Genomic DNA, 15,561 nt, shown 5'->3' on the forward strand with positions numbered 1-15,561 from the left:
GGGGACTTATTTATAGATGGTAATCTCCTGTTATTAGAAATGAAATCCCTGGCTGGCCGAGGTTTGCACCAAGGCCAGACAGAAATCACCACTTCCAGTTAGGGTAGGGAAGTCACCCGCCAAGACAACCCCTACTCGCCCTCTAGGTAACGTGGCGCGAGCAGCCAGGCCTATCTCGGAGGTCATGTGTAAAGCATTTGCGCACGCACCCCCAGCAACAACCTCCCGGGCCCCCCCACAAAGGAACTCCACACCAAGTATATATGAAAATAGTCTTTGTATTAAAAAGGACACATAGGAACACATACTTTACAGGGTGCCAGGGGCACGGGCAGGGTTTACAAGGGAATATATACAGGACAGGGCCAGGGGACCACTGCCAGGAATATGCACATGATGGAGCTGGCATTAGAACATATAACAACTGGGAGCTTCCTCGAACTAGGACTAGAACACAATCACCAGGAGCTTAGCATTAGAATACGTCACGCCCCGGGGTTTCATAGGACTAGCAATAGAACTCACTCTACCCAGTATCAACATACATGAGGCAAGGATAGTCAGGAGGGAAGGAATGACATGGAATATAACACCACAGACGTACCTGTAGGAAGGAAACACAGAATAACTCTCAAGGAGCACAGTTAACATTCAGCTAATACTGTCACAGGCCAAGGGGCCGTTCTGGGCGAGGCGCCCAAAAGTCTCAATGTCAGAACGGGCTGTAGGTGGTTTAACACAAGCCTACACGTGGCAGCTGCCCACGAAGTGCTGGGCAGCTGTAGATGTTGAGGGCAACACGTTGGAGCCTCGCAGGCTCGGAACAAAGGGACAGGGGTGGAGCCTCGCCGGCTCAGGAGGAATGCGCGCCAGAGGAGCCTCTCAGGGCTCATGAATAACGGGGGGAATCCCTCTCGGGGGACTCGTTATGGCTTTGACGGAGCCTCTCGGGCTCAAGACTATGGTGCCGGGGTTGAGCCTTGCAGGCTCACGAGAACAATGGGCCAAAGAGGAGCCTCTCAGGGCTCGAGGAACAGGCTGTGTTCAGGCGGGGTTCCCCCTCGGGGGATCCGGCATCACTGGGGGCCCCGCGGGCCTCTGCAACCCGCCAAAGGATCATTGGAGGGGAGGGGCGGGCACCGACAATGTGCCCCGACACTCTCTCCCCCTCGCGGCACTCACCGGTCGGGTGCACTGCTTGCTTCGGCTCCGCCGGCCCCCTCTCGCTCTCAGGGGCTCCCCCTCACACTCGGGGGCCCCGGGGGAAGGTCGGCGGCATCTCGGCATCACGCAGGAGCGCGGAGTAGGCTCCCGACGCTACCTGCTTCTCTCTGCTTTCGGGGGCCGGTCTCCGGAGTCCTCGGGCCGGCAGCCAATCAGAGCGCGGCCCGGGGAGGGACGTCAGGAAGGGTCCGGGCCAGCGGTGGTGATTCAGGGGGATAGCGAGGGCCAGGCTCCCTCGTCGAAATGGCGAACAGGGGGGTCAGCGAGGTAGGCACTCGCTGGGGCTCGGGGCCCTTCTCACGAACGGGGAAAAAGGCCGGGTGGCGCCGGCTGGTGGAGGCAACTGCTCCCAGCGCTGGCCACCGGAATGAAGCGCTCCCAAGCGCTACGTCAGGCTACAGCGCTCCCAGCGCCATAAATGAAAGTAGAGCGCTCCCAAGCGCTAAGGGTCAAAGAAGCAGCAAGGTCCAGAAAGAGTCTAGGAACTCAAGGGGAGCAGGGCAGCTCCTAGAGGGGAAAAGGCCATCAGAAGTCCAGGAGAAGGGCAGGGCCCAGGGAGGCAAGCCAACCCTGGGCCCAAGCAGCAACAGCTCCTGGCAGATTCAAGTGGGAACAAGAACATTTGAGAAGAGGTCACAGCCTCTTTTTATACATGCAAATCCTTTGTCTAAAGGTGCTGGGTGGGGGAGAAACCAGTCGCAGCTGGTTCTGGGAGTATCTTGTTTTCCCCAACCACCCCTTTCATTCATCAGGCAGGCTCGGTCATCAGACGCACCCCAGGGGGGTGGAGCCAGCATTGTGGGGGAAAGCCCAGCCCCATACAGGACACAGGCACAGCTCCTCCCTCACATCAGCATGCTAATCTCTCCATTCACCACCGGGGCAGACCCACACAGACTCCTGGAGCCAGGCTCCCCAGCCGGCTTCAGCCAATCACGCGTCAGCACACCCACTGCACACACACACCCATGTCTAGAAGTGGCACTTCCCTTCTAGACACACACAAGCCGCATCCATCATCTTGAAGCATTCAATCACACAAATCCATACATACCAGACTCGGGCCTGTACTCCCCACGCACCAGGATCTATCGGGGACACACACATTCCCCATGCATTCCTATGGAAGGGCAGGCTTCTCTCATGTACACGCACTCAGAGTGGGAATCACCATTCCCAGGTCACATATAACAAGCCAAATTCCAGGGGTGGACCTGCCAGAAGGGCCCGGTCCAACACAGCCCCCTTCCAGCCCAAACGCAGGGTAGGCCAATCACCACACTGATGGACTTCCATGCTTTGGGCGAAAAAACATGGACGCGGGCCCGCACTGCCGGGACCCTCTCTAGTTCTACGCCACGTTGATCTTATCGATACACATAGACTTTACAAAATAAAAAAAAAGTAAAAAATTACAGAAAATAAAAAACATAGGCCCAACTAGGCTACCCCACTGGTACTCCTTAGTGGACCACGGCTAGGACCAGGCCCTAGGCCACCCAGATACCACTGGTCCATGAAAACCCGAAGTGGGGGGGTGGTAACCCCTGGCCCACGACAGCCATTCTCCACTCCCTTTCTTCGTGTAGTATCACTTCACCACTTTCTCTTCCACCTAGGGTCCGCACCCTCAGGCTGGCCAGAGGTCACGGGCAAGAATGCCCCACCCTACCTCTACTTCTGAAGTTCCGTGCTCTCCCAGGAGAAGCACCCTCAGAACACGCTCTCCTACCAGTTTCAGAACTTCCTACCTCCACTGGTCTCCCACCTGGGAACTAAATTCACCGGATCATCTAGAAGACAAACCGGCCAGGACACTGGCTACAGTCGCCCCGCCGTCCAGATCCGGAAACACAGACTACTGGCTCCCCAACCGCGGGCAGTAGCCTACCGGCCAGATGCCTGGCGCACCAGGACTTTTTACAAGAAAAAAAAATGGAATCTAACACTTCCTCTCCTCCCTCCGCAGGCAGGAGTTTCCTCTTGTACTAGGATGAGCCGCGGCAGCGCCAGCAGGTCTCAGTGTTCAGCTCTCCCCAAGGCAAGCCGCGGCAGCGCCAGCAGGTCTTCCTTGTCCGGGATACAACTAAACATACATTCAACAAAAATGAGCCGCGGCAGCGCCAGCAGGTCTCAGTGTTCAGCTCTCCCCAAGGCAAGCTGCGGCAGCGCCAGCAGGTCTTCCTTGTCCGGGATACAACTACACATACATACAAACAAGATGAGCCGCGGCAGCGCCAGCAGGTCTCAGTGTTCAGCTCTCCCCAAGGCAAGCCGCGGCAGCGCCAGCAGGTCTTCCTTGTCCGGGATACAACTACACATATATTCAACAAAAATGAGCCGCGGCAGCGCCAGCAGGTCTCAGTGTTCAGCTCTCCCCAAGGCAAGCCGCGGCCGAGCCAGCAGGTCTTCCTTGTCCGGGATACAACTTCACACACATTCAACAAGGGGAACACCTGACGCATAAAACACATTCAGCGGTGTACGGAACACATGATGCATCAAACACATTCAGCGGGGTAGGTAAGACACAATTATCGTTGATTCAGCAAGCTCCCCATCCCAGAGAACTTACACTCCATTATTCAGCAAGCCCCCTCTCAGAGGACTTACACTCCATTACTCAGCACACCTCAACATTCATCCACGCACCCTCCCCTGGACTGGTAAGACAGTTTCCACCGCCCCTGATTCCTCAACCTGACCCATGTGGCACAGGTACCATTACTCTAGGGAAGGGACAAGGACCACATACATTGAACACAATTTCGCTGCCACCACTGGATCCCACCCTTCTGGTCAATCCAGAAAACACATTGCACTTAGGGGGATGATCTACCCTCCCGAGCTAGGGACACCTAACTCACAGTGCACCAGAACCATATTTTTCATAAAAACAGATATTTTTAGCAACGTGCACCAGAACTACATTTTCCACCAGAACAGACATTTTGAGCAAAGTGCACCAATAGTTTCTTTTCTTTGCGACAATCTAAACTGCAGAGTGTTGTAGTGGGGCCGGTTATCACTGAGGTACTGCGCAAACACAAGTCCGGATCCCACCGCTAGCCACCAATATTAGAAATGGAATCCCTGGCTGGCCGAGGTTTGCACCAAGGCCAGACAGAAATCACCACTTCCAGTTAGGGTAGGGAAGTCACCCGCCAAGACAACCCCTACTCGCCCTCTAGGTAACGTGGCGCGAGCAGCCAGGCCTATCTCGGAGGTCATGTGTAAAGCATTTGCGCACGCACCCCCAGCAACAACCTCCCGGGCCCCCCCACAAAGGAACTCCACACCAAGTATATATGAAAATAGTCTTTGTATTAAAAAGGACACATAGGAGCACATACTTTACAGGGTGCCAGGGGCACGGGCAGGGTTTACAAGGGAATATATACAGGACAGGGCCAGGGGACCACTGCCAGGAATATGCACATGATGGAGCTGGCATTAGAACATATAACAACTGGGAGCTTCCTCGAACTAGGACTAGAACACATAATCACCAGGAGCTTAGCATTAGAATACGTCACGCCCCGGGGTTTCATAGGACTAGCAATAGAACTCACTCTACCCAGTATCAACATACATGAGGCAAGGATAGTCAGGAGGGAAGGAATGACATGGAATATAACACCACAGACGTACCTGTAGGAAGGAAACACAGAATAACTCTCAAGGAGCACAGTTAACATTCAGCTAATACTGTCACAGGCCAAGGGGCCGTTCTGGGCGAGGCGCCCAAAAGTCTCAATGTCAGAACGGGCTGTAGGTGGTTTAACACAAGCCTACACGTGGCAGCTGCCCACGAAGTGCTGGGCAGCTGTAGATGCTGAGGGCAACACGTTGGAGCCTCGCAGGCTCGGAACAAAGGGACAGGGGTGGAGCCTCGCCGGCTCAGGAGGAATGCGCGCCAGAGGAGCCTCTCAGGGCTCATGAATAACGGGGGAATCCCTCTCGGGGGACTCGTTATCGCTGGGGGGGCCTATGGGCTATGACGGAGCCTCTCGGGCTCAAGACTATGGTGCCGGGGTTGAGCCTTGCAGGCTCACGAGAACAATGGGCCAAAGAGGAGCCTCTCAGGGCTCGAGGAACAGGCTGTGTTCAGGCGGGGTCCCCCCTCGGGGGATTCGGCATCACTGGGGGCCCCGCGGGCCTCTGCAACCCGCCAAAGGATCATTGGAGGGGAGGGGCGGGCACCGACAATGTGCCCCGACACTCCCTCCCCCTCGCGGCACTCACCGGTCGGGTGCACTGCTTGCTTCGGCTCCGCCGGCCCCCTCTCGCTCTCTGGGGCTCCCCCTCACACTCGGGGGCCCCGGGGGAAGGTCGGCGGCATCACGCAGGAGCGCGGAGTAGGCTCCCGCCGCTACCTGCTTCTCTCTGCTTTCGCGGGCCGGTCTCCGGAGTCCTCGGGCCGGCAGTCAAACAGAGCGCGGCCCAGGGAGGTACGTCACTCAGGGATCCCGAGCCGGCAGCCAATCTCAGCGCGGCCCGGGGCAGACGTCAGGAAGGGTCCGGGCCAGCGGTGGTGATTCAGGGGGATAGCGAGGGCCAGGCTCCCTCGTCGAAATGGCGAACAGGGGGGTCAGCGAGGTAGGCACTCGCTGGGGCTCGGGGCCCTTCTCACGAACGGGGAAAAAGGCCAGGTGGCGCCGGCTGGTGGAGGCAACTGCTCCCAGTGCTGGCCACCGGAATGAAGCGCTCCCAAGCGCTACGTCAGGCTACAGCGCTCCCAGCGCCATAAATGAAAGTAGAGCGCTCCCAAGCGCTAGGGGTCAAAGAAGCAGCAAGGTCCAGAATGAGTCTAGGAACTCAAGGGGAGCAGGGCAGCTCCTAGAGGGGAAAAGGCCATCAGAAGTCCAGGAGAAGGGCAGGGCCCAGGGAGGCAAGCCAACCCTGGGCCCAAGCAGCAACAGCTCCTGGCAGATTCAAGTGGGAACAAGAACATTTGAGAAGAGGTCACAGCCTCTTTTTACACATGCAAATCCTTTGTCTAAAGGTGCTGGGTGGGGGAGAAACCAGTCGCAGCTGGTTCTGGGAGTATCTTGTTTTCCCCAACCACCCCTTTCATTCATCAGGCAGGCTCGGTCATCAGACGCACCCCAGGGGGGTGGAGCCAGCATTGTGGGTGAAAGCCCAGCCCCATACAGGATACAGGCACAGCTCCTCCCTCACATCAGCATGCTAATCTCTCCATTCACCACCGGGGCAGACCCACACAGACTCCTGGAGCCAGGCTCCCCAGCCGGCTTCAGCCAATCACGCGTCAGCACACCCACTGCACACACACACCCATGTCTAGAAGTGGCACTTCCCTTCTAGACACACACAAGCCGCATACATCATCTTGAAGCATTCAATCACACGAATCCATACATACCAGACTCGGGCATGTACTCCCCACGCACCAGGATCTATCGGGGACACACACATTCCCCATGCATTCCTATGGGAGGGCAGGCTTCTCTCATGTACACGCACTCAGAGTGGGAATCACCATTCCCAGGTCACATATAACAAGCCAAATTCCAGGGGTGGACCTGCCAGAAGGGCCCGGTCCAACACCTGTCATGGGAGTGCCTGAGAGGAAGGATTGGGCCACATTTTTCGAGGTTCAAGTATATGCAGATGGTGGGTTGGACTCAGTCATTTCTTGCACGGCCGTGTTTGGCAAATAGCTCTCCTATTGGAGGTCACAGCCCCCTGATATCCCAACTGGTAGTTACTCCACCGGTTAAAAAGGAAGTTTCCCTCTGGTATACGTCTATCTCGGAGGAAGTGGATGGTGATTTTTTACTACCAGACCAACTTTGGGGATCTACCATAGTGGGTGGAGATCTGGATGTTCTATGGAATACATCGTGCAAAGTTTTATGGGACATTGTTAAACCTGCTTGGTTGCGTAGAAACCACTTGTTCACGCTTCATAGGGCATATTATTCCCCTCTCAGACTTACAAAAATCTCACAAGGGAATCCTGTAGTCTGTGCCAAGTGTGGTTTGCCTGCGGCATCGGACGCCCACATGTTTTTCGAATGTCCCTGCCTTGCTTCTTTTTGGGATGCTATAAGTCACATACTTTCCGCATCATTAGGGAAGCAAATAAACCTGGATCTCCCACATGTCATCTTTAGGGTTTCTGCCGATGTTCAGGGGCAAGCAAAGAGCTTATTGTTCTATTCCATCCTACTTGCCCGTAGGGAGATCTGTAGAAGATGGAAGGACCCTGCTCCCCCTTCATTTATGGATTGGCAGCTTTCTGTCTTGCAAGGTTCTAGATTAGACCTTGCAAGATCTGGTAGTCAGGTTAAAAGAGCATTTTGGCATCAGCTGTCTTGGGGCCATTGAGTTGGACGGGGTTTTTTTTTTGTGGGTTTTTTTCCCCGGTCCTATGATTATACACCAGTGGTTCTATCGAACCCACAAAGCATGTTCCATCTGGAGGTTTGGGTCTCAATGGTTGTATTTCCATTTGGTCTTGGCTGAGCATGTGGTGTTTACTCGCTTATGAGATTCTATGTGTGGTTCTCTAACGGTACGGCCCTTCTGAGGGTATATGGCTTCTGGTTGTTTCGTATAACCATGCCCTGCCAGGCTTATAACCTGTGACAGAAGCGTACTGCCGATTGCGGCTACACTTGAATCCATGGTGGTAAATGAGGACCAAAAAAAAACAACAAAAAAAACAGCTCATTATGCCAATCTATCCTCAGTGAGCTGAAATGACAGATGAGTGAAAGGAAAGGTGGAGGGATTGAAGGAAGGGAAGGAGTGATGTGCTGAAAGGCAGCTTTGGAAAGAAAACAGTTTTATGGTGGAAAAGATGCAGCTTGTTCTCATCTCATAACAGTTACTGGTAATTTACGCATCAGTAAAAGCGGTCACGAATGATTCAAATAATGATGCAAGCAGTTTTTCAACATCTCAGATCATTAATATTTGTTATAGTGGATCTTTCATTACTGTGCTAGGATTATGCACTATGCACAGGTGCGCAACACGACAAAACATTCTTGAATCACTTTGGTGGTATTCTTTAGCATGCAGTTAGGAAGGGGAAATATGAATGGAGGTCCGCAGGTTTTATGCAAACAGCTAGCACACAAAAGGCAATGAGAGGAATTTTTGAAACAGTCCATCCACAGGCAATCGTTTGTGTTCTGGTTCAGAGAGGACCTGGCTTGGCAGTGGGGCCTGGACTGTTCCCAGTGGAGCAGGGTCAAGGCTAATCTGCATATGGCTAGGTCTGATCGGAGGTGTCACGGTGGGCAAAAAAACGATCGACTGGAATACTACCACTGGTTAAACTATTTGCAAGCACTCCTTCCATGACTTTAGTGTGTTTTAGGCAAACTGTGAACAAAGACAGGCGTTTGCATCTGATATTGCCTATATAAGATATTCCTCTGTGGGAGAAAGGAGGCTACAGCAAGTCATGCTCAATGGTTCAACAGGATGCTTTACCCACCTGCAGCGTCCAGTAGTTCTTTATCGACTTTTTCAGATAAAAGGCAGAGGAGCCCATGGGCGCCAACAACCCCCTTCAGCAGCTCAGCCCTGGGTATGGGGTCATCCGAGTCCCACTGTTGTATACTGCAGCTAGAAAGAAAATGCAAAATAAAACCCTAAATCACAAGGATTGCCAGAAACCCCAACAGATCACATATATACTTAGGTCATTAACTAATAAATGTTCTGTAGGTACCTGTAAAACCATTCAGTAAACTAGGGCACAGATGGGTCGTCATGAGACAAAACTTATGGTTTAGGTATTTTGGGGCGGATTTAGAGTTTGACAGACAGGGCACTCCATCACAAAAGTGGTGGCATATTTTCTCTGCCGAACCGGTGGTCTGCTCATTCTTTTTAGAATCAGGTGAGCCACCATGCTTTTGTCATGATTCTCCACCTTGAATTGCAAGCCTACTGACATAAGAGGCCATTGGTCAAAGGACCTTAGACCCTATCTAGGGTAGACATCCTGGTGTACTTTTTTCTCTGTTGAAGACCGCCAGTGAAAGCCTGGGGGTCCCAAACAGGGAAGCAAAATAATTGCACCAGGAAGCTGGTAGAAAACTCCCTGCATGTCAGGGACTTTTATTTTTTTGTTTTGGAAGAACATAAAACCTTTACTCAGTGGCAGCATTAAACATGGCAGCAGCTCAGCAAACTTTCAGTTGTTTCAATGTAGCCGCCATGAAAGCGGATCGGCTGAAGGTATAGAGAGATCTCTGCCTGTCTGGCATAGCTCTCTAAATATGGCAGTCAGCCTTCAGCAAGGACTGCGGAGTAAATTCTTCTGCAGCCATGGCAGATGGATGGTTCTGTAAAGGAAACAAGGGACACCCTACTCAGATGGAACCAGGGTACATAGTACATTTACTCTGACAAATGCATGGTGTCCCCAGTGAACATGGAACCTACATAACAACCCAAAGCGAACCATTTACCAGCCTCTATTACTGTACTAAAAGGCTGTGATCATGTGATACCATCGTTATGGTCGACTTTGCAACTTTGGAAACCATTTTTTAATGTCACAAATTGTTATGTAGTTTCACTGGGGACACCATGCACTTTATTTCAGAGTAAATGTGAAGATTTAGGTATACAAACATTTGAATTTACAAGTATCCTGCAGTATATGGTCTGATCTCTCACTGACATCCACCTTACCCCTGTTCATTTCTGTTGCCATTGTGCTTATGATTATTGTTTACTAATTGCATTTGTCCACAGGAACCACTGTTTGTTTATATGGCAGATGAATGGAGCAGCTGCCAACCATGGATGAGGGCAGACATCAGCTTTAAGCAAGCAGTTGAGCTGTGGCTGCAATTTAACTTGAGGCTGAGGACATATTTTAAATATTGTGAATGTTAACAAAATAACAAACATATATTGACTTTGTATAGGTAGGATGCTTGGAGGAACAAAAACATGTGAACTCTACAAGTGATTTAATTACACAGTGCAGAGGCAGGGCAAGGAATGACTACCATACGAAGATTAAGCTGTATCATTACAAGTATTTGGTGAGAGACTGGCATATATAAGATGGAAATAGATCACGAGAGTGGAATTTAGCAATGCTCTTGATCTCCTCTTACCAGTTCAACCCCTCCAAATTAACCTTTGATACTTCATCCTCCGACGGGTTTCTTCAAATGTTCCATTGGTATACACTATCTACTTTAACCCCTTGCATGCTTATGACGAGCTCAGCTCGTCATGAGGCACAGTCGAGCTGTGCTCCTGACGAGCTGAGCTCATCATAACTGGCGCGGACTGCCCACGCGGGGCTAATTCCCCGCCTGTGCAGGCGTTCTAAAGGTGTGGGTGGAGTCGTGACGAGCCCAGCTCGTCATGAGCACAGCTCCACTGTGCAGCATGACGAGCAGGGCTTGTCACGAGCACCGCGGCGCCGTGCGTGGCCCCTCCCTCCCGCACCGCGGGGAAATTAGCCCCGCGTGGAAGGGGTTAAATTGTGCAATTCAACCCTGGTCTCATAGATAAGGCCAGAAATCGACCTAGCAGATTAAGATAGACTGATATGCATGCTTGCGTCACAGGGGCAGGGAAGAAGGTACTGCGGAAGCTGAATAGCATGGACCAGCAGAGATCCTGGAGTCCAAGGAAGAATCTGAGCATACATTGAGAAACATAATTGCAGCAGTACGAGACAACAAGACCATGCTCAAGTCCAAAATCGATGCCGTAAACACAGAGGTTGATCTTTTGAGATTGGATTTACAGCAAACGGGCAAGAGTCACCAAAATTGATCAAACAATACCAATACTCAAGGGTGAAGTTAAAGAGGTATAGCTTGAACAATTAACAGAGAACTTAGAGAAAATGGGATCCAAACCAGGATATTTCCAGGGAAGCTGAGCATGAAATGAAAAGAAAATTTCTAAAGGGAGCCTATATCTGAAGGTGTCAAGGCGCTAAAACATTCTAAAGCATACACACTAAACAAGGAAACAAAAGGAAACAGTCTGCACTGCACCAGGGGCTAGGATGAGAAAAGCAAGGGTTTCAGATGCTTACGAAAACAAGCATTGGAATAGCCAATAGGTCTCGCCTTTTGGATTTTATACGTTTGTAGCAATGCAATGATATTATAACACATAATAAATACACTAATATACAGACACTATAGCAATTCTTGGCAATGCTGCCCCCTCTGAATGGTGGTGACCTAAAATACACGTATTTCAAAACTTGTGGGGGGGACAGAGAAAACAAGGAGGGACTAACAAGCCTCATTATCATTCGGAGGCCAGCATTTACCAAGGGCAATGACACTAGCCAATCATAAATATGGGCAGAGAGAAGGGGAGGCTTCCACAGCATACTCGACTACTGCATGGCTCGCAGTGAGCAGCGCATGCGTGCTACAGCTAGGCTAGACCTAAAAAAAGTCTACTGCAGTAAAGAAAAAAACCTTATACGATCGCTTTTCTTAAACATTGCATCTACGAGACAAAAAAAAATGGTGAGGATTCAGAGTACTTTTGAGATGTAAAATAGTGCCTCATTCATTACATGCAGAATCCTACATGAAACCATCAATATTATGAGGTGAGGGTAATTCATCTGAAGGGCGGAGCCAAAGTCCAGTCTATGTATGCATTAAAGAAACATTTGCATCAGCAGATAGTAGTAGTGACAAGCTAGACCTAAAAAGACGATAGCCCTTCCCAGGGAGCAACATTAAGGTACCAGACTCCATTAATATTGCCTTGTGAGTGATGTGTCCACCTTTATTCACCTGGTCATTAACATATTTACTGTAGGATCATGGCTTTAAGTGGGCCGTGTCTCACCGGTACTGAGCATTTTATTTAAAGGGGGCCTCGAAACGGGTCTCTAGCGGGCTCCATTTTATGCCCTGGCACAGTTGGTCTGCTTTTTTTCTGAACTGCAGGGACAGCAGGCACATAGATGTGCCTGTGTTCACACTTCTCACTTCTCACTAGTGGAGAAGTTAGGGCATAACGCTTTTTTGGGGGAATGGAAATCCTTTAAAGAGGGTAATTTTCTCTCTGGATTTCCTGCCTCTTTTTGAAACTCAGGAACAGCAACATTGTCGTGGTGTCACCAGGGCTTTCAGTGGAAGCTTTTTCAATATTATATAATAGCCGTAGTTGCTGCTTATCTTATGCAACTAACAACCATTGACAAAGCCAATAGTCCTAGCTTGTTGTAGGTAGATTGTTACTTGTTGTATCATATATCTGGATGTCCGAAACAGCAAAATAAAGTCGTTCAGCACACTGAGCAAAGCACAGATTTTTAGCTTACATGTTTTTAAGCCACACCCTTATTTACATTGGCCACGCCCCTTTGTGAGACCCCCCCCCACCCCCCCCCCCCCAGTTTTTTCATCCCACTTAAATCCCAGTGTAGTATTAAGCCCGCCTTCTCAACTGGAAGATAGTTGTCTTGTTAGAGGGATAAAGAAATGCAAATTCAGCTGAAACCTGTTGCAACGTTGACCTCTCGGTCTTTGATTCCATCGCAGCTTTTACAGTAGAGTGCCTGTCACAAGACTACGAGCGGGTTTACAAGGAAGCGAGAGGACAGTCATGTCCGATTAGGCTACCCGGGTAGAGGTGGTTTCTGGAAAGGATGGAGATAGAGGCAGTAAAAATAAACATAAATCGTCTATTGTGAGGTTACGTCCCGAAGGAAGGACACTGCCTTTAGTCTCAATCACAGGTCCTTTCATCAACACATGCAGAACATTTACATGAAAAGTCAATAAAAGGCGGAGAGCCACATCTTCAAATTACTGTCAGGTTGAGCTGTCAGTCGATGAAAGGCAGCTGCTGTCTCAGCCTGGCAGCCATTAGACATACTGTAGCCCTGGAACCGATGTCTGAACAATTCGTCAGAACCCTCGCCTTCACAGTGCATTAAGCGCTTGGCAGTTATTAGCGTAAATCAATTGTGAAGCAGGGTATTTGAACTGGCCTGCGGGTGCACGCGCTTAGAGAGCCGTAATCTGCGCTAAAAAGCTTTGAATCCATCCAAGTTTAGTCCGGTGGTAAAATATCTTCAAGGGCGTTCCAGTTATTTTCTGAAACGAGAAAATAGGGTTTATTTTCTTGCTGTTTAAGCATACAGACCAGGAGACAAAATGTTATATTAAGCCAGGGTTTAAGTGGGATAGAAAAACTGGAGGGGGCGAGGGGGTCTCTCAAAGGGACTTGGCCGTTGCAATTAAGGGCGTTGCTTAAAAACGCAAACAACAAGAAAGAGTGAAATAAAAAAAATGAACACATCGTGCCTAGAGTAAACCAGGGAAAGTGAAAGCGACAGCGCGGCAGAGACACACGAACAGAGGAAGTGAATGCGACCGCGCGGCCACGTGCATTGGAAACAGATGGCCCCTGTGCACCGCTGCTCGCTCCCCCAAGGTGGATGCCACCACAAGCACGAGTGCTTGAAAAGTGCAGACAGATTCCAAAAGGTCATCTCCTAGAGGAGCTCATGCGCACTGCGCTAGGCTCAACCTAAACAGACATATTTTCAATTCATGTGATATGCAGAGGTAAGGTGCGCCACATTTTTGCCTCAGCATAAGAGTGCCCGCTCCAACTGATTCTGCAAGTCTTGGGAACTTCCATCTTCCTTATATAGGGGGAGCGGAGCGGGCTATTAGGCACATACCACTGAAATTTTGTCTAAAAAAGCCTCAGACGCATTTGGTGCAGTACCAGGAAGACCATGCATGAAACTGGTCCCAGGATGCTTGTTTCCGGGCCAGGGAGGACCTGGCCTGGTAGTTCGGTTGGAATGTTCCCATGGGGAACAGGGTTAAGACTGATTTGCATACAGCTGGTTTTAAACTGGAATTGCATGGTGAGCAAAAAAAACGTTGGATTTAGCCCCAGATCTCTGTACTGGGGTGATTCTTTGAGATTGTTCAGCATGCTGTCCATCAATTGTTGTTTTTGCATAAAGACCATGCATAGCACTTTAAATATCAATCGCTTCTGACTGGAAGATATTTAGGAGTGCCTAGGACAAGATGCACCTTCATGTTTTGAATGACCTGGAGCTTGTTAAGAGAGGAATTATTGATATCCAGATACAGAGCATTAATATAATCAAGATGGGAGGAGACCAAAGCCACAGCCACCGATTTGCGGCGTTCTGGCGGAATAAACGTGAAGATCTTTTTCAGAGATCTGATGATGTAAAAGCAAGTGCTGCTAGTACGATTAACCTGCAGATTGAAGTTCAGTGAGTTGTCAAAAAGGAACCCAGGCTACATTTTTGGCTGACGACACCAGGGTCAGTAAAGGGTCACACGAATCTGATCACCAGAGTTCCAACCTGATGAACTACAGTGCTCCAAAAACCTAACACTTTGATTTTATCAGCATTTAATTTCTGAAAATTGTCTTTTACCCAATTACTAATTCCCAACATTCAGTTTTTTAACTTCTCTGCTACTTAAGGCACACGGTAGGTTACTGACACAATGATTTGGGTGTCATCTGCATAGGATAAAACTTCAAAACCAAAGGAACAGACCTTAGTTGCCAGCAGTGAAACACAGATATTAAAAAGGGTAGGGCTAAGGGAGGAGTCCTGGGGGACCCCAAACGGAAGAATTAACGCCTTCAACCTAAACTGTCCGCAGCAAAAAACTTGCACCCTATGCACAAGGCTGAGTGTCTTGCCACCACACCTAGGTGCCTTAGGCAATCGGCCATCTTACTAAGAGAGACCATATAGAAAGCTGTAGACCATGCCAGCACAAGCAGAATTGCAGCTTCACACTGATCAACCTTACCTTGGATACAGTCTACCATCATCACTAATGCGGTCTCTGTGCTATGGACACAGAGTACACATTCTGTTGCTAGAAAGGACACCTGAACAAAAATAAGGAAGACTCAAAAGTCCTATGTTGCTTAGTCGTCATGTATCCAAATGTAAATCCCAAAGACCATAGTTCTAACCCTGTATTTCATGTTTTAATAAACTGTGCGATTCTGGACGTGAATCGAAAGAACGAGCTCGAATAAAGTGGACATTCTGCTAAAAGTCACTGGGCCGACTTTCTCGTAATGTTAGGTTGGAGACTTCATTACAGCTTTTTAGCACTTAAAGATCACCAGGAAGTTCTGAGCTGGGAATTAGAAAGCCACCCGTCCCTTAAAAAAAAAAAAAGTTTATTTGGAATTGTTATACAGTGCTAATAAAATGAATAAAGCCTCATGGTGAAATCATAGCATAATTCATGTGGACTTCGCATACAGGGATGGGTCTTAAAGGACAGGACCTCTTAGCCCAAGTAATCACAGTGCTCT

At 49.8% G+C, this 15,561-nt stretch overlaps 1 protein-coding gene across 1 annotated transcript in view; it reads right to left on the bottom strand.

The window, feature by feature from the left end:
- Positions 1-15,561, bottom strand: part of GRHPR (glyoxylate and hydroxypyruvate reductase) — a 114,249-nt gene that overhangs the window by 69,378 nt on the left and 29,310 nt on the right. The window contains exon 2 of the mRNA XM_078676525.1: positions 8,699-8,829. Coding sequence (XP_078532651.1) covers positions 8,699-8,829 — 131 coding nt within the window. The remainder of the gene's footprint in view (positions 1-8,698; positions 8,830-15,561) is intronic.

Source organism: Lissotriton helveticus, chromosome 2_1, assembly GCF_964261635.1.
Source record: "Lissotriton helveticus chromosome 2_1, aLisHel1.1, whole genome shotgun sequence".
NCBI classification, from domain to species: domain Eukaryota; kingdom Metazoa; phylum Chordata; class Amphibia; order Caudata; family Salamandridae; genus Lissotriton; species Lissotriton helveticus.